Raw genomic sequence first — 24592 nt, forward strand, 5'->3', positions numbered from 1 at the left:
GCTAATTAGCATATTATAAAAGTTAGTTTTTCTCAATAACGGCGGCAGGCAGTGAGATGGCACTAATATAGTTATGTTCAGCTGACATTAGCACATAGCTAATGTCAGCCAGCTTAATACCCATTTTTCAGGTGACAGAAACCCTTTATCAGTTTTGTAATTCTTACATTAGAATTTACAGTCACTGTGCTTTAGCTTGGAAGCCTGTCCACAGTAGATAACGTGTGGTCTGACCATGCTCCAGTTTTCATCTCTTTATTTCCATCCAACACTCTTAGTTCATCCTGGAACTGGCGACTAAATGACCAAATTTTGAAGGATGCCCTTTGTGTTGCAGATGTCAAAAACATTATAGAATCCTCTTTTTTTGACCCACGCCTCTGATACTACCGCCCTCCTTTGAAATTTGTTCAAAGGGGTACGTTGATTAAGCATGGGTAAATGACCGAACACAAATGCACCTTATCCTCTGTTACGGCTACAGACATAGCAAGGACAAGAGTCCCTTAGGTCTTAGACCAAAAAAAGCCAAATACAGAGTAATCAGTTTCAGAGATTTCTTTGTGATTTTTCAGATAAATGCGGACACTTATTCGCTTACTTCATCCATGTGCCACTACAACCTATATCCCCCATATTAAGGACTCCACTAGTACTAATACCTATTATGCAAATTGAAACATTTTGGGGGTCATTAGTGACCAGATATACCCCACTTTTGTTGCGAGAGAATCTGCAACTTATTCCACGCTCACTCCAGGTCTAAAAAATGGGGTGTGGCGTGGGTAGAGAAGGGGACCGTCTCATTCATCATTTTCTTCACCTGGTTTAGGCGTAGAAAATGGTCTAAATGTAAGCCAGCTAGGAAGCTGTCTTACATTTACAATCGGCAGTGGATACGCTGAAGTTATGTAGAGGCCATAGCCTCTACATAACTTCGGTGATCCACCCCCAGCTAAAAGCTTATTAAGACCGGCTTCTAAAACACCTGTTTTACTAAATGTGTACCTTTGTACTACAATGACTTTTATATATATATATATATATATACAGACGTGGACAAAATTGTTGGTACCCTTTGGTCAATGAAAGAAAAAGTCACAATGGTCACAGAAATAACTTTAATCTGACAAAAGTAATAATAAATTAAAATTCTATAAATGTTAACCAATGAAAGTCAGACATTGTTTTTCAACCATGCTTCAACAGAATTATGTAAAAAAATAAACTCATGAAACAGGCATGGACAAAAATGATGGTACCCCTAGAAAACACAGAACATAATGTGACCAAAGGGACATGTTAATTCAAGGTGTGTCCACTAATTAGCATCACAGGTGTCTACAACCTTGTAATCAGCCATTGGGCCTATATATATGGCTCCAGGTAATCACTGTGTTGTTTGGTGATATGGTGTGTACCACACTCGACATGGACCAGAGGAAGCAAAGGAAAGAGCTGTCTCAAGAGATCAGAAAGAAAATTATAGACAAGCATGTTAAAGGTAAAGGCTATAAGACCATCTCCAAGCAACTAGATGTTCCTGTGAGTACAGTTGCACATATTATTCATAAGTTTAAGATCCATGGGACTGTAGCCAACCTCCCTGGACGTGGCCGCAGGAGGAAAATTGATGACAAATCTAAGAGACGGATAATCCGAATGGTAACAAAAGAGCCTAGAAAGACTTCTAAAGAGATTCAAGGTGAACTTCATGCTCAAGGAACATCAGTGTCAGATCGCACCATCCGTCGTTGTTTGAGCCAAAGTGGACTACATGGGAGACGACCAAGGAGGACACCATTGTTGAAAACGAATCATAAAAAAGCAAGACTGGAATATGCCAAACTACATGTTGACAAGCCACAAAGCTTCTGGGAGAATGTCCTGTGGACAGATGAGACAAAAATCGAAGTTTTTGCCAAGGCACATCAGCTGTATGTTCACAGACGAAAAAATGAAGCATATCAAGAAAAGAACACTGTCCCTACTGTGAAACATGGAGGAGGCTCTGTTATGTTCTGGGGCTGCTTTGCTGCGTCTGGCACAGGGTGTCTTGAATCTGTGCAGGGTACAATGAAATCTCAAGGCTATCAAGGAATTCTAGAGAGAAATGTACTAGCCAGTGTCAGAAAGCTTGGTCTCAGTCGCAGGTCATGGGTCTTGCAACAGGACAATGACCCAAAACACACCGCTAAAAACACCCAAGAATGGCTAAGAGGAAAAAATTGGACTATTCTAAAGTGGCCTTCTATGAGCCCTGACCTCAATCCTATTGAGCATCTTTGGAAGGAGCTGAAACATGCAGTCTGGAAAAGGCACCCTTCAAACCGGACACAACTGGAGCAGTTTGCTCATGAGGAGTGGGCCAAAATACCTGCTGAGAGGTGCAGATGTCTCATTGACAGTTACAGGAAGCGTTTGATTGCAGTGATTGCCTCAAAAGGTTGCGCAACAAAATATTAAGTTAGGGGTACCATCATTTTTGTCCATGCCTGTTTCATGAGTTTATTTTTTTACATAATTCTGTTGAAGCATGGTTGAAAAACAATGTCTGACTTTCATTGGTTAACATTTATAGAATTTTAATTTATTATTACTTTTGTCAGATTAAAGTTATTTCTGTGACCATTGTGACTTTTTCTTTCATTGACCAAAGGGTACCAACAATTTTGTCCACGTCTGTATATATAAGATTACAGGTCATTATTTAGATATGGAAAAATGGCTTCTCACTAACTGCATAGATAACTACATAGCTGAAAAAGCCCTCCCAACTTTACCTGAGACAATTATTAAGGACTTAAAAGAGGACTTTCAGGATCCTGAAGTTGAGATAGCCATGAAAAATACACCATCTGGTAAAAGTCCTAGTTCACATGGGTTTACTCCTGCACCCTTTCTCACAAAAGTAGTTAACAGTGGCAGATGGCCTCACCTTTGCTTCTCAACCCCTAAAGGCACACATGAGTGTCCTCCCAAAATCAGGAGAAGACACCACATTACCTTTTAACTATAGACATATCTATTATTAATGTTGATATTAAAGGGGTTTTCCGGGCTTTTCCAGGTGTCGGACTCTCGCCGATCTGGAAAACCCCTTTAAATTGTTCTATTGTTCTCTAAGTTTCTGCCTACCAGACTTGCACCTCTCTTCCTTTCTATCATACATACAGATCAAGCTGAATTTGTTCTAAGTTAATAGATGCGAGACAATACCAGTAAGACTCTCCTCATTATATCTCATGGTAAAGTTAGATCGTTACCTCATTAATTATTGTCTGCTGATGTGGAAAAATCTTACCAAGCACAGTGCCGTACATTGTATAGTGGCTGGGCTTAGTATCGCAGCTCAGCCCCATTCAGCCTCACTGCAGGGCTGAACGCGGCAGCTCCTGCAGTGTCCCCGAGATGAATTTGATTTTTAAGCATGCAGTCAATAGTGTGACCAAGTATATGATAAAACAGTTACCTTTTTCCCTTCGCCATATATTAAAGGAAACTTTAAATCTTCCTCCACAATTGTCTTGTAAGCCCTATGGAAAGCAATGAGTTAATTGCTGAGTAGAAACAAACATGGTAAATAGCTCACTTGAAATTAAAAGAAAGGCACATTTTTAACCAGATAATAGCAAGCAGGCAACAGTAGCACTGTTTTTCTCTCGATTTTTTAATGTTTATTCATTTTTATGTTTAGCGCATGAGCTTAGAGGGGCAGGGCAGGACACATAAAGTACATCATCGTTTTGCATACAACCCATTCAGGCCCTGCTCAAGGCATTTCATAGTTTAATGTTACTTTAAGAAAAGAATTGTATTTACAGAAACATTGTCCTTATTTTACACCCGTAACACAAGCCTCTTATTGTATTTTTTGTCCTATCACCTCACGTCTTCATCAAGGGTTAGCAGCATAGAGTTGACGCATGCCATTTTATCAATTGTTTCTCCATGTCTCCATGATGACTGAATACAAGCTTTCAGCTAATTGGCATTCACTGTAATGTTTGTGTTGCTAAGAGGAAAGTAAGAGGCATTTAAAACTTAAATCTGTCATCAGGTTCATTCTGCCCGAATCACACCAGCTGGGAATGAGGAGATGAGGCCGCTGTTTGACTTCTCCTCATCTTGCTTGGCTTGATTGCCAGATTTCTGCCTATATGCATACAGGGAGCAACTTGTCAATCAAACCAAACAGGGCAGGGAGAAGACACATAGAAGGCTCTTCTCCAATGCCCAGACTTTTTAAAAATTATGGAGGGGAAGGGGGGGAAACCTTGTGTTTGCAACTTTTTAAACGCTATTTGTGCAAGTGTCATTTCTACACCACCCTCATCACTTTCTGGAGAAGGGGGTGTGGCAACGGCTTATTTATCTTCTTTTAGGCTGGGTTCACACCTGAGCGTTTTACAGCGCGTTCCTACGCGCTGTAAAACGCTCAACAAGGAGAAACCAATGATTCCCTATGGGAATGGTTCACACTTGGGCGTTTTACAGCGCGTACGATCGCGCTGTAAAACGCCCGACGCTCCAAAAAGTACATGAGCGACTTTTGGGGCGTTTGTGGCCATAGGACACTGTAGTGAATCACACAAACGCGCGTCAAACGCGCGTTTACTATTACAAAAACGCGCATAAAAATGCGCGTCAAAAACGCGCGTAAAACGCGCGTTTGCGCAACGCTCAAGTGTGAACCCAGCCTTATGCCAGTTTTCTGGAGTAAAAGAAGACTAAAAATTCTATCTATACCAGAGACTGAAATCTCTGAGCTGGCGTAGATTTCTCTTTAGGTGTACAGACTGCCAGAGCATGCGCCTAATTTATGACGAGGCCTCATAATAAATTCTGGTACCGCCGGGGGAAAATACTGGTCTATGAAAAATCTCACCCTCCCATATGTTTTTTAAATAGTTTGGAATAGAAAGATGGTCTATGATAAATCTTCCCCAAGTTTTTTTCTGACACAGTGTGGCATGTCTTAAGGAACCCTGCTGGAACCTGATGGGAGGTTCCCTTTTCAGCTTTGCAATGCTGATGCGTGTATTCATCATGTTCAACAGTCAGCCCTCTTTTGGGAATAGCCCTTGTTTATCTAATGAAACTGCCCAAAAATGTGGGTGCCCCTACATGTGGCAGATTGTTTTCAGACCATTACTACAATTGAAAATCTGTTCCATTTATCTGAATGAGGCTTGCAGGAACCGATTTTCAGTTACAGGATGGGGCAGATTTGTTACTAAATGTACATTAGTTAGATCATCCTTATAATTGTCCATTGAACTACATTTCCTAGAAATTGAACTAATCCTTTAATATTATACCCATTAACCAATTTCTTCAAGGTGGAGGTCATTAAAGCATAACGTTTTAGGCTGAAACAAGGCTTACAAGAAGCGTCAACATGCCATGCATTAGTCTCAATAAATGAGGTCAATCCTTGGGCAGATTCTGTAGCAGAACAACTTGCAAAGTAGAAAAGTGCGTCGGATTTGTTCTGTGGCCTTCATGGCAAAAATACATGTTGGATTTTTTCGATGCACATCTCCGTCTCACATTGCTTCTAATGCAAATTTTAAACCTGTGTTGTGGGGAAAAAAAGAATGAGCATGTTCATTACTGGGTCGGTCACTGCTCCAGGTAGCAACAGGTAGATAGGCCCAATCAATGGGGCTAGTTCACAAGCAGATGCTGTGGCAGTTATAATTTCGGCAAAAATGTAAAGTCAGCTTTGGATTTCTGCTGTGGGTTCCATGGCAAAAAAATGTGATAGGAACCATGACCGGAGCAATTACATGATAATTTTTGTTCCAGACACATAACTGTATTTGCTGGACATGCGTAACATTACTTGCTCACAAAAAATAATTGGTGAATGTTTTATGTGCACATAAAACTGGTTTCGGTACCAGTCAAATAGACCACATTGATTGTATGTACCAAATGTCCTACTGGGGGGCTCTATGTTGGTAACATTGGTCAAAAGCTCATCGCCAGACAATAAAAGAAGGAAAGATCTGCCCTGTGCAGAAACACTTTTGCAGTCATGACCACAATGTCACAGACATGAAAGTCTTTATATTAAAAGGGAATTTTAAATCTCAGTAGGACAGGAGAATCTGGGAATACAAACTTATGACAACCTTTGACACACTCAGATCAGGAATGAATGTGTCTCATTGATTTATGTCCTTCTACATGTCTTAAGGAATGTGCTCCTCGGATCTCTTGGGTTCATCACATTCATGGAGTGAATATCTATTAGAGCAGTATTCCTCAACTCCAGTCCTCAGGGCCCACCTACCACCAGTCATGATTTGAGAATATCCCACAGAATGAATACCTGTGGTAAGTCTTAATCCACTGACACTAATTATATAACCTGCTCAATACTAAGGAAATCCTGAAAACATGACTGGCAGGTGGGCCCTGAGCACTGCAGTTCAGGAACCCTGTATTAGGGGACAATAAAACGTTCACACTCCTTATCTATAATTGATAAAACAGTTTAGTGCTACAAATGTTTGTTTACTCCTCCACTTATATTAATCTGCTTTACATCACTTGTCTCATCTACCTCATAATTCCTTTGGTGTATAAATATGTGAATCTTCAGTCTTAAAAGATTCCTGGATAGTCTGGAAAGCTTGCAACTGTGTCATCTTTTCAGCTAGCCATTAAAAGTTATCAATCCCTGAATAATCTCAAATTCTTTTATCTTTTATTTACTGTACAAATATATGTTTAACTATATAGATATATGCAAGGTTATTCAAGATGAAGCAAGTGTAATGATGGGGAACATTTCCCAAGGGAAAATCATCACCATCAAAACAAGATTGTGTCAAGGAACAGCAAAAGCAGCCCTATGGTAATAAAAAGAAAAAGGGATTCCCTTACGTCCTACCAGCAGCACAGATCGGGGTTAACTGCCCCTGTGGACTGGTAGGACCGGCGGAATTTTAATGAGCCCAAGAACCAATAAACGATCTTCAGCTCCCTGAAAGGGAGGAGATCACCCCCCAGCCCACCGTGTTTTTTTCTGTCCTTTGGACAGGTTGGACTGGCGTATCGCTCCTTTGGAGCTGAGAGTTAGGGGCTCCTTTTTTTCTAATGTAAAGGATCGCCCCGTCTTTCTACATGGCTCTCTTTTGCCTTTATTTTCAGGCGGATCGCAGCGATTTTGCTATACCTGGGGACCGCGGGGAGCGGGGTGTCCCCCTCCCCTCTCCTTTTCAGTTTCTCCTGGTCTCCCGTTCCTCCCATCGCCACACACGTGTGGCGCTATGGGCGCCGCCATCTTCCGGAAGTGACGCGCACTAGTTGCGCTACGTCACTTCCGGTTTTTTCGCAGCGCGGCTGAGGTCCTTTCCTCACCCTTTTTATAAAGAATTATTTCCCGATAGATATCCTGTGATCCAGGATGACCCGGGGCAGCTATTCAGAGCAGGCTGAGCTAGTTTTGTTAGCTCTCTTAGATCTTCGGATACTTACTTTGGGACCCGCCCAGGGGGCGGGGCTTCTTCCTTTTAAGCGCCCAGAGCCTGTCATTCAGTGCTCTGGTTGCATTGCTTTGACAAGCTAGCTCCAGAGTTCCCTGTGCCTTGTGATATCCTTATATTGCTTGACCGTGGGTTTGTGTGTTCCTTCTGCAGCTCTATATATCTCTAGTGCTGGTGGGCCCCCTTAAGGTCTCGTTTCTCCACCTCCAATTTTTTTGTAGGTGTTATGACCTGTCTTTTTTGTTTCCAATTACAGGACTATGGCTTCCCCCAAGGATCCGGATCAGCGAAAATCTGGGGCCAAGAGGAAGCATTTGGCGTGCTTTGATTGTAACACGCCCTTAGACGACGGCTGTCCCTATTCTAGGTGTGAGAGCTGTCGCACGACGTCCACGGAACCCACGATGCAGGAGATGTTTCAGTGGACGAAAACATATGTGGATGATTCCATTAAAGGAGTGGTGCGCTTATTGAATGAGAGGTTACCAGGACCCTCTCAGACTCCCATGGATATGGCCGCTCCAGTCGCACCACCCGAAAGACCCACCCCCTGTTCGGTGGGGTCCTCTTCTGAGGAAGAAGAGGTCACTTCTTGCTTTTTCCCTCCAGAAAAAACGCAGAAGTTACTTAAGTCCATCAGGTCGGGGGACCATGATGTTGACATTGGGGAGTCCTCCGATCCCGCCGTACGGACACAGCGTGTCTTCAGAGCGGATGAGACCCTTCTTTCTGTGATGCGCACAGAATGGCGAAAGCCTGAGAAAGGCCCAGTTCTCACTAGAAAGTTCAAGCTTATGTACCCGATGGCTAAACCCTTGGTGGAATCGTGGGGTTCCATTCCCAAGGTGGACATGGCGATAGCCAAGTTGTCCCGGCGCACTCTAGTCCCTGCAGATGATGGGTCTAGTCTGCAGGACCCTCTAGATCGGAGGGCAGAGTGCACCCTCAGAAGGAGTTATGCGGCGGCCGCTGCCTCCGCATCAACTTCGATTGCGGCCACTGAAGTGGCCACCTATCTACGCTCTAGGCTCAATCAGATCCAGACAGATGTGGACCAGAGCGTATCCAGGGATGACATTTTAGCAGCTTTCAAGTCAGCCAACCTGGCTATGGATTTCTTAGTCGACTCCACCCAGATGCAGTTGAAGCTGGCCGCCAAAACTATGGCCTTAGTTTCGGCTGCCCGCAGACCACTTTGGCTGAAACCTTGGGTCGCGGACAACGCGTCCAAGTTTAATCTTTGTGGGCTCCCCTTCGAACCAGACAGGCTGTTTGGGTCCGAATTGGATAAAATTATGGAGGGGCTCTCCGACAAAAAGGGGAAGAGCCTCCCCCAGCAGCCCTTTCGGGGACGCCCCAGGCAGGAAAAGAAGCGCGAAGGACGCCCGGGGCAGCAATCTAGGCGCAGAGATTGGGGGGGACCGTCTCGTAAGTATTCGAGGCGCTCCCGTAAACCCGCTAAGGAGGCAAAACCCTCCTGACTATGGGCCTCGTCGAGGCTCTTGGATAAGCCCTGCTGCCCCTGCAGTGTCTCCTCTAGACTTTCCCATACCACTCCCCCAAACGCCCGTGGGGGCCGTCTCTCCCATTTCAAAGACTCCTGGAGTCAGTTGATCGCAGACCCTTGGGTTCTGAACTTAGTCTCCGTCGGGTACCGGGTAGACTTTCTCTCTCTCCCCCCAGAGAGATTCGTCGCTACACGAAACTTCGAGCCGGCCAAACAAGTGGTCCTGGAATCTTACATCCAGGACTATATCTCCAAGGGAGCCCTAGAGGAGGTGCCGGCAGGGGAGAGAGGCCTAGGCATTTATTCACCAGTGTTCCTGGTTCCCAAGAAGACGGGAGACCTCCGGATTATCATCGATTTGAGATTTCTCAATCGATTTATAAGGAAAACAAGGTTTCGTATGGAAACCATAAGGTCAGTCACCCATATCCTCAACCTCGGGGATGTCATGGCTACTCTGGACCTCAAAGATGCTTATCTTCACATTCCGATCCATTCCGCCTTCCGGAAATTTCTCAGGATCGCGGTCCAGGTTTCAGGGGTTCGCAGGCACTTTCAGTTCACCGCGCTCCCCTTCGGAATCTCTTCTGCCCCCCTTATCTTCACCAAGGTGGTGGTATCGGTGGTGGCAGCATTGAGACTCCAAGGGCTGACTATCATTCCTTATCTGGACGATTGGCTTTTCATAGCCTCTTCAGTTCCGATCCTTACCCACCATCTTCAGATCGCAATCTCCTTTCTCCTCCGCCTAGGCTGGATCATCAACTGGCAGAAGTCGAATGTGAGCCCATCATCTTCAATCCAATATTTAGGATTCGTGGTCGACTCTGTGGAGATGTCCCTCCGGTTGACTCAAGAAAGGAGAGCGCGGATTCAGGACCTGGCAAAGGTCCTTCATGTCCCTCGTCGAGTCTCTATTCGGACTCTCATGAAGATGGTGGGGCTCATGTCAGCGGCTGCGGACGCAGTCCCTTGGGCGCTATGGCACCTCCGTCCTCTTCAGTCGGAGGTCTTACATTTATGGAACGGCAGCCCTGCGGGGCTAGATTCCCTGTGCTCCCTGTCCGGTCAAACCCGGAATTCCCTCAGATGGTGGTTTCGACTGCCAGCAGGGAAGTCTATGACCCAACCAGTTTGGGTCATATTGACTACAGACGCGTCCCTCGTAGGCTGGGGCGCTCACCTGGACGGATCCCAAGTGCAGGGATCTTGGTCCCCCCTGGAGCGGCATCTTTCCTCCAATCTTCGCGAGATTCGAGCTATCCGGCTAGCCCTCCTTCACTTCGCCCCTCAGATTCGGGGCAAAGCGGTGAAAGTCCAGTCAGACAATATGACTGCGGTTCTCTATATAAACAAGCAGGGAGGCACAAGGTCATTACCCCTTCTATCAGAGATCGGGGTGATCCTTCGGTGGGCAGAGCTGAACCTTTCCCATCTATCTGCCGTTCATATCCGAGGTTCCCTCAATATGATAGCAGACCGCTTAAGTCGAGGATTACCGACCATGGAGTGGTCTCTGCATCCGGAGGTCTTCAGGCAGCTAGTTCACAGTTGGGGTATGCCAGAGGTGGACCTCATGGCAACCAGGTTCAACGCCAAGGTGCTGAGGTTCTGTTCCCTGTACCGGGAAGACAACCCCCTGGCAATAGATGCTCTGTCGATACCGTGGAGGTTCAGGCTGGCTTACATCTTCCCTCCTTTTTCCATGATACCGAGGGTATTGATGAAAATCCGTCAGGATCAGGCCTCGGTATTAGCCATCATACCGTTTTGGCCCAAAAGATCCTGGTTTACCCAGCTCATTCAGATGAGTCGGGGACAATACTGGAGACTCCCCCCAGAGCAGACCCTGGTGTCGTGGGACACTCAACTCTGCCCAGATCTGCACAGGTTCAACCTGACAGCCTGGAGGTTGATCAGCCCCTTCCCAACATAGAAGGGCTCTCCGAGTCGGTCCTGAGAACTTTGTCGCATTCCCGAGCAGAGTCTACAAACAAGGCCTACTCCAGGATCATGAGAATCTTCGTGGCATGGTGTGATTCCAAACAGGTGGCGTCTGCAGATCCGCCCCTTCCTGCGATACTACATTTCCTTCAGGACGGATTAGATAGAGGCCTATCTCCAGCTACCTTGAAGGTACAAATGTGTGCCATCTCGGCCTGTCTCAACAGGCCATACTCTCGGGACCCACTCATCAAACGCTTTTTGAAGGGAGCGGAAAGACTAAAGCCTACTATACTGAAGCCCATTCCCCAGTGGGATCTTTCAGTAGTGCTCAGGGGTCTAGCATCTCCCCCCTTCGAGCCTTTGGAGGAGGTTGATTTTAAATATTTAACTCTAAAGATGGTTTTTCTTCTGGCTATAGCCTCAGCCAAAAGAGTCTCTGAATTGCAGGCTTTCTCTGCAATTCATCCATATATTATTTTCTTACAGGACAGAGTACTCCTGAAGTTTTTACCATACTTCAGACCTAAGGTGCCTACTTTTCAAAATATCAACCAGGTAATCTCCTTACCAGTTTTGTTCACAGCCTCCTCCTCTGATACTCCAGCTAGAGATCCGCTGGATATTTCTAGATGCCTCCAGATCTATGTGGATAGATCCAGGGAATTCAGGATAGATGAGAATCTCCTTATCCTGTTTGCCGGTAAGTCTAAAGGCCGTAAAGCGTCTAAAGCCACCATTAGTCGCTGGATCAAGGAGGCCATTAAGGAAGCTTTTGTCTCCCAAACCTTAGATCCTCCCGAGTTTGTGAGAGCCCATTCTACTAGGGCGGTCTCCACCTCGGTTGCGGAAAGAAGTCTTCTCCCCTTAGAGTTGATCTGTAAGGCGGCCTCCTGGAGCTCTGAGTCAACCTTCATCTCCCATTATAGGATAGATGCTAGGATGGCAGAGTTTTCGGCTTTCGGGCAGACAGTTCTTACTTCTGCCAGGCATGAGGACCCTCCCTAGGGGTTTTATCTTGCTATCTCCCCATCTGTGCTGCTGGTAGGACGTAAGGGAATCGTTAATTTCTAACGATAATTTGTTTTCCCTTAGTCCTAACAGCAGCACACAAATATCCCTCCCTAACTTACATCATACTTGTTAAAGACACGGTGGGCTGGGGGGTGATCTCCTCCCTTTCAGGGAGCTGAAGATCGTTTATTGGTTCTTGGGCTCATTAAAATTCCGCCGGTCCTACCAGTCCACAGGGGCAGTTAACCCCGATCTGTGCTGCTGTTAGGACTAAGGGAAAACAAATTATCGTTAGAAATTAACGATACATTCTTCCAGAAACAGCACCACAAATGTTCACAGGCAATGTCTGGCATTGCCCTTCAGCCCCATTCAAGCAAATCAGACAACGAAAGGCACAGCCTATGGACATACAGTGCTTTTTCTGGAAGAAAGCAACTAGATATGAGCAAATTTTTCTAAAATTCGATTCGGCGGTTTGTTTCGGAAAAATCAGGTTCGATCAGAATAAATTTGCGGTGGATTACGTTAAAAAACGTCTATTTCCTGGCTGCAGAGAGCCTTCATAGTGGTGTGGAACACTGTGCCTTGTAGTAACACGCATAGGGAGTCTGCTTTGGTAGTGAAATAATACTGTGAGTCCGTATGACATGCAGATGACAGGCGTCACACTTAGAATCACTGCACACTTCATTTATTTGGACAGTCACAGGGCCGAAACTGACCAAATAACTCAAGTATAAACTTAGCCTTACAGATCAATGTTAGCATCAAGAAGAAGTGCACTCCTTTTACACCGTCATCAGCTGATTCCACATAGATGTCTACAGAACCTGTTCTATTAAACGCTTATACAAGTAGAGCCCTCGACAGAGTGGAGAGGGTGTCAGCAGTAAGTTAGTGTTGAAGTCACTGATTATTTTGCCCTTCCTCTGATTCGTCACAACAATAACCCACAAAAAACTGACCCTGTCTATGGAGCATCCGCCTTCACTTGGTCAGCATTTGGTCAGTAATCAATCAGTATTGCTAATGCCAAAATAAACAGGAGTAGATCCAAAACAGAGATGACACGTGAACGGAATATTTGCAAAGTGTTTTGTACCCACTATTGCTTTAGGCTACCAAATCACAAGCTAATTCTGATGGGACCATACAGGCCTTACAGCTGCTACACAGACAGGATCCGTTGTGCGTCTCATTTTACCTTCCTTCTGACAGATAAGAGGAAGGGTCAAATAAATGATGATGTAAGCCAAGCCAAAAGACTAAAAATAGTGGCCCAGTTATGAAGTAGGGAGGGTGGGAACAGCATGAGAAGTCCACAGAGTGGCCCTATGACATAGTGATTAAGTGAAAGCAGCATGAGGAGACCACAGAGTGGCCCAATCACAGTCTGTAGGTGGCGGCAGCATCAGGAGGCCGCAGAGTGGCACAATGACAGAGTGTGGAGGTGGCGGCAGCATCAGAAGACCACAGAGTGGCAAGTTGACATAGTGTGGCGGTGGCAGCATCAGGAGGCTACAGAGTGGCAAGGTGACATAGTGTGGAGGTGGAGGCAGCATCAGGAAGCCACAGAGTTGCAAAGTGACATAGTGTGGCGGTAGCATCAGGAGGCCACAGAGTGGCAAGGTGACATAGTGTGGAGGTGTCAGCAGAATGAGGAGACCACAGAGTGGCAAGGTGACATAGTGGTGAGGTGGAAGCACCATGAGGTGACCACAGAGAGGCCAAATCACAGAGTCTGTAGGTGGCGGCAGCATCAGGAGGCCACAGAGTAGAAAGGTGACATAGTGTGGAGGTGGCGGTAGCAACAGGAGGCCACAGAGTAGCAAGGTGACATAGTGTGGAGGTGGAGGCAGCATCTGGAGGCCACAGAGTGGCAAGGTGACATAGTATGGAGGTGGCAGCAGCATGAGGAGACCAGAGAGTGGCAAGGTGACAGAGTGGTGAGGTGGAAGCAGCATGAGGAGACCACAGAGTGGCACAATGACAGGGTGTACAGGTGGTGGCAGCATCAGGAGGCCACAGAGTGGCAAGGTGACATAGTGGTGAGGTGGAAGCAGCATGAGGAGACCAAATCACAGAGTCTGTAGGTGGCGGCAGCATCAGGTGACAAGTGTGGCAAGGTGACATAGTGTGGAGGTGGGTGGAAATACCCATACCCGCTGAAGATGGTAGGTGAAAGAAGGAGCACTTGGCATCAGATGTGTGGCATCAGGCGGCTGGCAGCATTGGATGATCTAGTCTGATGCATTAGGAATTAGTGGGTGGAAATCCTGGCTGATCAACGCCTGATTCATCTTGACAAAGGTCAGTCTCTCCACATTTTGGGTGGACAGGCGAGTTCTTCTTGGGGTAACTATGGCCCCCCCGCTGCACTAAACACCTGCTCTGATGCCACACTACTGGCCTGGCAGGATAGTTTTTCCAGGGCAAACTCGGCCAGTTGCAGCCACAAATCCAGTTTGGCTGCCCAGTACTCCAGCGGATCTTGAAGGTCAGCTGGCAGGGTGCTGTTCAAGTATGCCACCACCTGCTGGTTCAGGTTCTGCTCTATGTCTAGCTGCTGGTGAGTAGTTTCTTCACTATGCGGGTGAAGAAAACTGCTCATCAGTGACTCTAGACTCAGGCTGCTGCTGATGGAGCTGGTACTGCTCCTGCCACCCCACCTCTCCCCAGCATGACAATGGAACGTGAGTGCAGAGGGCCCCCTGGTCAGACCTGCGAGAGGATGGCCGATGATGCAAACAGGCAGCGGCCGACTACATAGGATGTCTCTATAGTAGTTCAGTTTGTCCTCCTTCTCAGCGGGTGTAAAAAAGGCCCCCATTTTGGACCAGTAGTGAGGGTCCAACAAGGTGGACAGCCAGATGACATCCCTCTGCCGAATGGTGACAATTTGGCTGTCACTACCCAAGCAAGTGAGCATGCAGCGGGCCATTTGCGCAAGTGACTCAGAAGGACTCCCTGCCTCTATCTCTACTGCATACTGCCACAGTGTGTCTGGGTCCTCATCGCCCTGTAGCTCCTCTGGCTGCTCCTGCTCCTCCTCTCCTGTCACCTGTGTAGCAAAACCACCCATTTCGCCAGACATTGCTTGTGCTCCAACGTCCTCCTCCTCCTTCAGTTCAGCCCCCACAGGGCTCATGTGGCCGTGAGATCTAGGCGCCACGTCTCCAGTCCCCTGACCAGCCATATTTACCAGCATCTGTTCCAGGACATGAAGCAGTGGAATGACATTGTTCATCCCGTAGTCCTGGCAGCTGACAAATAACGTGGCCTCCTTAAAGGGCCTGAGCAAATGGCAGGTGTCACACATGAGCTGCCACTGGCTGACATCGAAGTTACACAGGGGAGTACTCCTGTCCACTTGGATCATCAGGAAATCGTTGAGTGCCTTTTTCTGTTCATACAGTCGGTCCAACATATGGAGGGTGGAATTCCAACGGGTGGAAATGTCGCATATCAGCCTATGTAGGGGGATGCCGTTCTGCCGCTGCAGCTCAAGGAGGGTGCTTTGCGGTGTATGAGTGGCTCAAGTGCATGCAACGTTTCCTGTCCATTTTTAGGATGTCTTGCAGATGAATGGAAGACTTCAGGAACTGCTTGACAACCAGATTGAACACGTGTGCCATGGAGGGCGCATGGCTCAGCCCTCCTTGACGCAGCGCCGACACAATATTCTTCCCGTTGTCGGTCACCATGGTTCCAATTTTCAGTTGTCACGGAGAAAGCCAGGATTTGATGTGGTATGCTGGAGGGGCACTGTGAATTGTACCTGTAGTGGAGGCTGAGGACACGGTGGAGGATGAGGAGGCAGAGGCAGACATTGTCGCTGAACCAACAGCGTGGCAACGTGGAGGCGGAAGCGGCGTCACCTGGCCACGTTTCTGGTGTGGCTGTGCAGGAACCACATTCACGAAGTGGGCCGTAAAGGACATGTATTGTCCCTGACCGTAGTTACGGCTCCACACGTCGGCGCTGCGGTGCACTTTGGCAGACACTGAGAGGCTCAAGGACTGGCCCACCTTCTGTTCTACATATTTGTGCAGGGCTGGTACTGCCTTTTTGGCAAAGAAATGATGGCTTGGGACTCTCCACCTCGGCTCGGCATAAGCCATAAGTTCTCTGAAAGGTGCAGAGTCCACCACTTGGAAAGGGAGGGACTGCAGCACCAGCAACTTGGACAGGAGCACATTCAGCTTCTGCGCCGTTGGATGAGTGCACGCATGACGGAATGCGTGACGAGGAGTAGGAGTAGGAGGAGCATCAGGACCGGCAGATGATGGGAAGGACGGACAGCTTCTTTTCGGCTGAGGTGGGGCAGCCTTGACTGAAAAAGTATAAACTAAATAGTGACCCAAAAGCTGCCACACCGCCAAGTAGGTGATTTTACCCCCAATGCTACGCACTGACTGACTGGTACCGACGCTCCCTCCTTGAGCCCCCGCACCGCTACTTCCCGGGCAGGTAGGCTCCCGCGAAGCGAGTGGTCTACCCCGGGCGCGTTTGGCTCCCGACCTCCCACTGCTGCCACCCAGCCACGCTAGCAACTTGCTGGCTCCGCCGCTGGCTCACGGGCAAGCTGCCACCCTCTTCTCCCGATGATGATGTGTCTGCACGTCACTGATGTCCTCCTCAACTGTCTCTGGGTCAGGATCCTGACCGCTCTCAACACCAGCCCCCACGTCACTCTCCTCGTCACTACTTGCCCGCCTAGCGGAGGAAGCGGTGGATGTGGAAACGTGGAGCAGAGCCTACAGCATATAATACTTATCGCGGTGAGGAAACAGAAAAGGACAGAGGCAGGTCTAGTAAAGGTGAGGGCACAGTGCCTGCTCCCGGGCCATGCCAACTAATGGTTGTGTCTGACGAACCCACTGACTCTTGGCTGGGGGTGTCTGATGTCACTTGCGACGAAGTCGAAGATCGAGTCAACCATTCAAGAACCGCTTGGTTGCTGGTCACAACACGACCGCTAGCTGACACTAGGAGCTCAGGCCTCTCGAAGTAACCCCTGCTGCCATGGCCCCTTACTCTGCTGCTACCTGTGCCTGCTCCAGAAACATTTAGGCCTCTGCCACTCCCCTGTGCAGGGCCTGGCACTTCTCTGCTTGTCATACTGTTAGATCAAATAACCAAATGTTAGATAAAATATTTTTTTACTTTGCCAGTAATACACAGCAAACAGAGCTTTACAGGGCTTTGGAATATATCACTGCACCGTTAAACGGCAAATAGGCCCACATTTGTTTTCCTATTTTTACACAAAAGGCTTTTCAACAGATAAGTGCATCGATGAAGGGTGAATATATTTGTATTTCGCCAGTAATACATGGCAAACTGGGCTGTAAAATATCAGATAACTAATTTTCGCACTTCACCACACAATGGCTATTAAGCCCTTTTTTTCCCCCTAATACAAGCCAAAAAATGCTTTAGAACATATAACTGCACCGCACAAGGGCAAATAAAACGTATATTTCCTTGTAATGAACCCTGTTAATGCCTGTATCAAACAGCACTTGCACTCTAATAAGAATGGTTTGATGTAATTGCAGAGCTGTATAATGACAATTTGGGAAGGTCTAATAGGAATGTTCCTATTAACCAGGCTGTCACCTCCCCCACTGAACCCTGTTCAACAGAAATGCTGTGGATTGATTCCTCCCTATCCTTTCCCTACACCTTGAATAATTTTTCCCTGCACTTATAAATCGTTTTTTTTGCACAATGACGTTTTTTTTCTATCACTGTCCCTAGTGCCTGCAGACACATCGCTCCTTGCACTAAGTACGCTGGTAAATGGCAGAATCTAAGATGGCTGCCGTATTTATAGGGCTGTGATATTACAGGGCTGGCTGGCTGCTGATTGGCTGCATGCATGTCAGTATGGGTGATCCCGCCTTCCCAGAGTTCCTTTCTGCATGTCCTCACACGTGCAGCAGCCATTTTAGGAAAAATGCGACTCATTACCACGAAGCGCGAGGAAATTCGCATTCGGTGCGAATCGAATTTTTTCTGAAATTCGTCACGAATTCCACATCGATTCGCTCATCTCTAAAAGCAACCATAACGTCATACAACTTTACGTCAGTAAGGGTAATTTCACAGTAGCTTTAGACATCTCCAGCAGGCTGTTTCAGCAGGAAGCAGCCTGTCGGAGATGCCTGGATCCGGCACTATCTGACTCTAGCTGGCCCCATTCACTATAATGGTGACCAGCGGAGATCCGGCTGCAGACTGGCAAACACGGCGATGCAGTAGCTTCCGGCAAAGCCGGAATGCAGAGAGATCCGACAGGCTCTTCCCTGCTGGAACAGCATCCTGGATCTAAAAGTGCTACTGTGAAACTAAGAGACATCAATATATCTACTGGAAGAGTTTTACTGAAACATGTCCTCCATAGAGTCACTGTATATTAATTTAACAACTAGGCTAAACAGTTAACCTCAAGGTCTCTGCTCAGTAAAATATCTGAGCAGCTTTCAAGTGCCATAGTTAACAAATGCTGAGGAGCAAACATTAAAAAGCTCATAAACTACATAACCTTCAGCTGACTTCTAAGTACTGCAGTGTGCATTAAAGGTTACCAATTTTTTCCTTGAGTAAAACGGATTCTGCCTCCTTCAAAAATTCTTTGTTCTACAAAGCATTAAAAGATAAGTGAAGAGTAAAACAGGTGGATGGGAATCATTTATACAAGCCCTGGGGATTTTTTTTTAAAATATTTGAACAAAACACTAACCAAAGAGGAGTTGCAGCACTGTCATAGCACTGAGAAATGATGATGAAGCCTGGTGACTAGAAATGCGTTGTGTATATTAAAGGGATTCTGTCATGAGATTTGAGCACTATAAGCTAAACATATGGCCATGTCCGTACTAATAACATGAATCCTAAACTGCCCTTATTAAACCTGCTTGTGGCTCTATTAGCCAAAAAAACAGGTTTTTATAAAGCTGTCACTCACCGACCTAAGGTGCCCAAGGGGTTTTACGTTAATCCAGGGTGCCTGCCAGCACCCCTCGCCGTCTGCTGCCCAGCGCCGCCTTCCTAACCTCAGCACCGCCTCCGCAATCCTCCCGTCCCTCTGCCAGATCCGGCGCCTGCGCACTAGGCTCAGCCTGATGCGCCGCGAACTCCTAGCAGCGGCTTCGTTGAGCGAAGTGCGCATGCGCCGGCCTTATGCGGGCAGTTTAGGATTCATGTTATTTGTACGGACATGGCCATATGTTTAGCTTATAGGGCTCAAATCTCATGACAGAATCCCTTTAACTATCCTACAGGGTTAATTAACATAATAAATGACATGACGTAGATACAGGCTATCGTGCTCGCTACCATTTCCCCCGTCCCCAACCCACCACCTTGTCCCAAAATGATGACACAAACACCAAGGTTGGATTAAATCGACCACAGCAGCCATTTTTATTATTATATATGTTTAAATTTCCCAGCAAAACATTTTTAACCAAAAACCATATGGAATGGCATATGACAACACTCACATAACATATAATAACGATGAGGAAAGTCCTCGAAGCCCCAACTGTTTTATAAAATCCTCCTCCACAGGGTACTCCATCTTGCCCCCAGCCGATGATCGCCAGCTCGGAGGCACCACTGATGGACCTAAAAATCAGCCCCTAAAATCCAACCATGGGAGTCCAGCCCCAACCATGGAGCCCTCTCATCCTCCAGAACCTGATATTCTACCAACTCTGAGGATCTCCCGCCGCCAAGAATGCACAGGTTTGAAACCTTATGCCTGAGCGTCCCTCCACACACCCAAAGCTGTTTCTATGCCTCCTTGCAAGCCAAGACACCATAGGTCTATTCCCACAGCATTAGGATGGACCCTATTGCTACGCCAGAAAGCCTCCGACCCTTGTTCTAAATCACCATGTCTGACTGCAACAGCCCCATTACGTGACATGAACCGTCCCACCGCCCGATTCACTTTGATATGCGCCCTATTCACCCGCTCAGCCGACCGAGCCTCCCGCAACACAAGCCTATAAACCACATCAGACCATACCGTAACTATTCCTGAGAATAGTGCCCATATCTGCAACAGGTCGAATTTTATGTCACATATTAACTCACGAAAAGGGCGAGTCCCTAAATCGTTTCAACCGACATGTATGACCAATACGTCAGGGGGTCTATCTAAAAGCAAGAACCTGTGAATGTCCGGTAACACGCTACTCCACACCATACCTCTTTTTTCCAGCCAACGTATCACCGCTACCTCCCTCGAAAAACCTAGCTGATGCCCATCCTGCCTCACCACCGCTTTCAAGGCTCCCCAAAAAACAAAGGAATGGCCATTATCCAGACTAACGCTGGTCGATGATCTGCAAAGAGAAAAGCAAAAAAAAAAAAAATAGAACAGGGAAAAACCACTCCCATTAGCCATTTTCCTCTTTTTTTAACATGACACTAAGCAACAACCAAACCACCTAACTAAACAACTGCTTAAGGCCTCTTTCACACTTGCGTTGTCCGGATCCGGCGTGTACTCCACTTGCCGGAATTACACGCCGGATCCGGAAAAACGCAAGTGTACTGAAAGCATTTGAAGACGGATCCGTCTTCAAAATGCTTTCAGTGTTACTATGGCACCCAGGACGCTATTAAAGTCCTGGGTGCCATAGTAGTAGTGGGGAGCGGGGGAGCAGCATACTTACCATCCGCGCGGCTCCCGGGGCGCTCCAGAATGACGTCAGAGCGCCCCATGCGCATGGATCATGTGATCCATGCGATCACGTCATCCATGCGCCTGGGGCGCCCTGACGTCACTCTGGAGCGCCCCGGGAGCCGCACGGATGGTAAGTATGCTGCTCCCCGCTCCCCCACTACAGTTTACCATGGCTGCCAGGACTTTAGCGTCCCGGCAGCCATGGTAACCATTGAGAAAAAGCTAAACGTCGCATCCGGCAATGCGCCGAAACGACGTTTAGCTTAAGGCCGGATCCGGATCAATGCCTTTCAATGGGCATTCATTCCGGATCCGGCCTTGCGGCAAGTGTTCCGGATTTTTGGCCGGAGCAAAAAGCGCAGCATGCTGCGCTATTTGCTGCGGCCAAAAAACGTTCCGTTCCGGAACTGAAGACATCCTGATGCATCCTGAAGGACGGACTGTCCATTCAGAATGCATTAGGAAAATCCTGATCAGTATTCTTCCGGCATAGAGCCCCGACGACAGAACTCTATGCCGGAAGACTATAACGCAGGTGTGAAAGGGCCCTAAAGCAGAGTCGAGCATACGTAAGACCTGAACCAAATGGATTCCCACCGGCCAATCCGTTTAACCACCTCGTCACCCGCCCCTTGCCTCGCAGCCTCCGTGGCTGCCCCTATGCGAAAGGAATGACCCGTATAACCTTCCCGATCCAAACCCAAACCGGACAAACACTGCTTAAACACAGCCAAAAACTGAAATCGGGACAAAAAAAGAGCCTTCCTCATGAATCAAAAGAGGGGAAAAAATCCCCTTCCTAACCTCCCAATAATCTCTTAAGCAGCGCACTGGGCACATTGCACTTTCCGGGATTGAATAGAAAACTACTCTATACCCCCTCCCATGCACATTAGTTTTTAAGCAACGAATTCTAAACTCCACCCTATCAGGATAGAGATCAACATCCTCCTGCAACAAACCACCCACCCTACGAACACTACCACTAACTAATTCCCCCAAACGCAAAGCCCCAAAGAACACCAATGAAAAATGCCAACCTAAATAAAGAACTCTCAAATGCTGACCGGCACACAAACTCGACCTGCCTGCCCAAATCCAATAGCAAAGCAAAAGATACTGGCCTTCTGCTATCCGCCTCCCCCTGTTTGGCATCTCCACCCCTTCAATGCTTGACTCAAAAAAAATCTTTTGTAACATCTAACCGGCCCCTAAGATGAAAACCAAACGCCAACCCAGCCACCACTCTGTTTAGCTTTGCTACCGACCAGCCCTCGTCCTTACAATGCCCTAGAAAAAACAAACATGGGAGCCTCCAGATCCACTCCCGAATCGTCAACATCGATCCCAATCGAGTTACACCAACTCTTCCAAACATCCCAAGCCTTAGTATATGAATCCCACGTTTTAGGAGCCACCTGCTACTGTTTCTCTAGCAGCTCCCACCGAAAAACCGGACAGGATAAGGGGGACTCTTCCGCCTCCAGAGCCAGGGCCCGAAAACGCTCCCACTGGAAACGAGAAAGCGCGGCGCCTGTACCACACTCAGGTTATCGCAGTGAAAACGTTCCTTCCGGTTGCGAAATCTGTCACCCCAAAGAAAAACTGACACCAGGATTGGGAATAGTTCTAGCAAAGCTAAATTGCAATCCAGCCCCTAGAAAACCACTCATCTGGCCATCCCTTCGCACACCATTGTCCCCCACAATAAACCCCAAACCCGTTCCAGCCTGCTGCATTCGAAAACAGTTCAAAATCGAAACAATCCACTGCCTTGCTCAAAAACAGTGATCGTCCATTATAAGAGGCCAAGAAGGCACCCCAGACCTTCAGGTCAGCCCGCAATTCAGTACCCAATCTAATAAAATGATGGGGAGCTGACGCCCTTTAAGTTACCACGGCCAAGTGCTGTGAGAAAACTCTGCCCATCGGTATTATCCGACAGGCAAAATTTTGCTTACCCAACAGCGACTTCAAGTCCTGTAATTGTATCTTGCTCAAATGCTGCGTCTGCTGCACCGTCTTTTTCAAATCCTCTAATTTGTCCGGTGGCAGCCGACATACAATCCGATACTCAAGAAACACAACCCAGCTGATGGGCCCACCATTTTTTCTGGCGCCAGTGGTACTCCAAAACGTGCGAACACCATTTCCAGCGACACAGTCGATCCTGGTGGACCTATACACAAGAAGTCATCCATGGATGATAGATGTCCATCCCGCCACATCAGCTACGGCCCATAAAACTATCCCAACAAATGTAAACTATCAGGGTGTACCGGCAGAAACCGAAAAGCCGCTTCGATGTCTGTGTTTTTTTTTTTTTATCAATTTTTTTTTACTTCATTTTACCAGTGTCATGAAGTACAATATGTGCCAAAAAAACAAATCTCAGAATGGCCTGGATAAGTCAAAGCGTTTTAAAGTTATCACCACTTAAAGTGACACTGGTCAGATTTACAAAAAATGGCGTGGTCCTTAAGGTGAAAATGAGCTCGGTCCTTAAGGGGTTAAGGACGTAGGTCGTACCGGTACCTCCTAACTTTAAATCGCGATTCTGGCGCCGCGTGGGTTAATCGGAACGGGATGCCGGCTCAAATCATTCAGCCGGCATCATGTAACAACGCCAGGGGGGGGGGGGGTCATTTGACACTCCCCCCCCCCCCCCCCGTATCGGCGATCGCAGAAAACCGCAGGTCAATTCAGACCTGCGGTTTTCTGCGTTTCCGGTCCATTCGGGTCTCCGGTGGCCCGATGAACCGGAAAAAGACTGCGATCGGTGGCGTGATTATATACCACCAATCGCAGTACGAAGATTTGAAGAGGCGGTGCTGGCCCTGGTGCTGAATGCTGCTGTCCAGGGTGCCGATTGGTGCAGGGGAGAGAGGCGCGAGATTCAAACTTCCTGCGCTCCTCTCTCCCCTCCTCTTCCTGTTCTGCACGAGCACCCTGCAGCACCGTCAAGAACTTTTTTTTTTTGTCAAAGATGTTTATTCGTATTGCATCATGATCTTGATAAAAGACAATACAGTATCATCCATAATACAATAAAGATCACATTACCATAAACATCCGTTGCATACAAATTAGTTGACACAGCCTTGTCCGGATCCATCAACATAATGCAATACCATTTTTCCATTTTATTCTCCCCCCACATACAAGAAGAATAACAATTCAAATGCGATTACCAAGGGTATATACATATCTCTCTGGGCCCCCCCTGTTTCGCCACCAACGTTAACCTAATATCCTGACTCCACTATACGTCCTCCTGCTCCTCCCGTCCTGTACCATCAACGACTCAAACCTTAAGCCTCCCCAATCGTCCCCTGAGGTCCTCCTGCAAATACCAAGCAGTCAGGGTGAACGGCTTCATGATCCTCACTGTTTCAGCCCTCTCCATGAAATTGATCATGAACTTTTTCCATGTTTTGTATAGCTTTTTTCCGGCCGTTTCCTTTTTACCTGCTGCTTCCAGCCACTCCAAGTGAAGCATGCGACACAGGCGTCTAATAAGCTCATCCTTAGATGGGACCTTGGAATCCAACCAGTTGGACAACAGACATCTTTTAGCCTCAAGCACTATCCTATGTCCCATTGCTGTGAAACCTCCATTCTGCCTATCTCCCCCCTCACTCGACTCTTCCTGTTGTCTCGCATGCAGTATTGCCCTTTGTACATCCAGTTCCCCTTGAAAATTACTGCCCTCTCTAAGAATCAGTCCCACCATCTTCCAATACTCCACTAATTTTGTGCAGCTCCACAATCCATGCAAAAGATCAGTTTTAGGCGTTGAGCACCTGGGACAGGTTACCATCCTATTTGGTTTCGTACTAGTCACTGGCAAATCAAAACCATATAGGGCATGATGGACAATTTTAAAGTGGGTTTCTCTCATCGTCTCATTCACCACTGCCT

General features: G+C 47.3%; 1 protein-coding gene across 2 annotated transcripts in view; it reads right to left on the reverse strand.

Moving 5' to 3' along the window:
* The window catches only part of PPM1H (protein phosphatase, Mg2+/Mn2+ dependent 1H), a 216989-nt gene that overhangs the window by 41236 nt on the left and 151161 nt on the right, over window positions 1-24592 (reverse strand). For both annotated transcript variants that reach the window (XM_044280560.1, XM_044280559.1), the window contains exon 7: window positions 3473-3536. In XM_044280560.1, coding sequence (XP_044136495.1) covers window positions 3473-3536 — 64 coding nt within the window. The remainder of the gene's footprint in view (window positions 1-3472; window positions 3537-24592) is intronic.

Source organism: Bufo gargarizans, chromosome 2 (assembly GCF_014858855.1).
Source record: "Bufo gargarizans isolate SCDJY-AF-19 chromosome 2, ASM1485885v1, whole genome shotgun sequence".
Taxonomy (NCBI): Eukaryota; Metazoa; Chordata; class Amphibia; order Anura; family Bufonidae; genus Bufo; species Bufo gargarizans.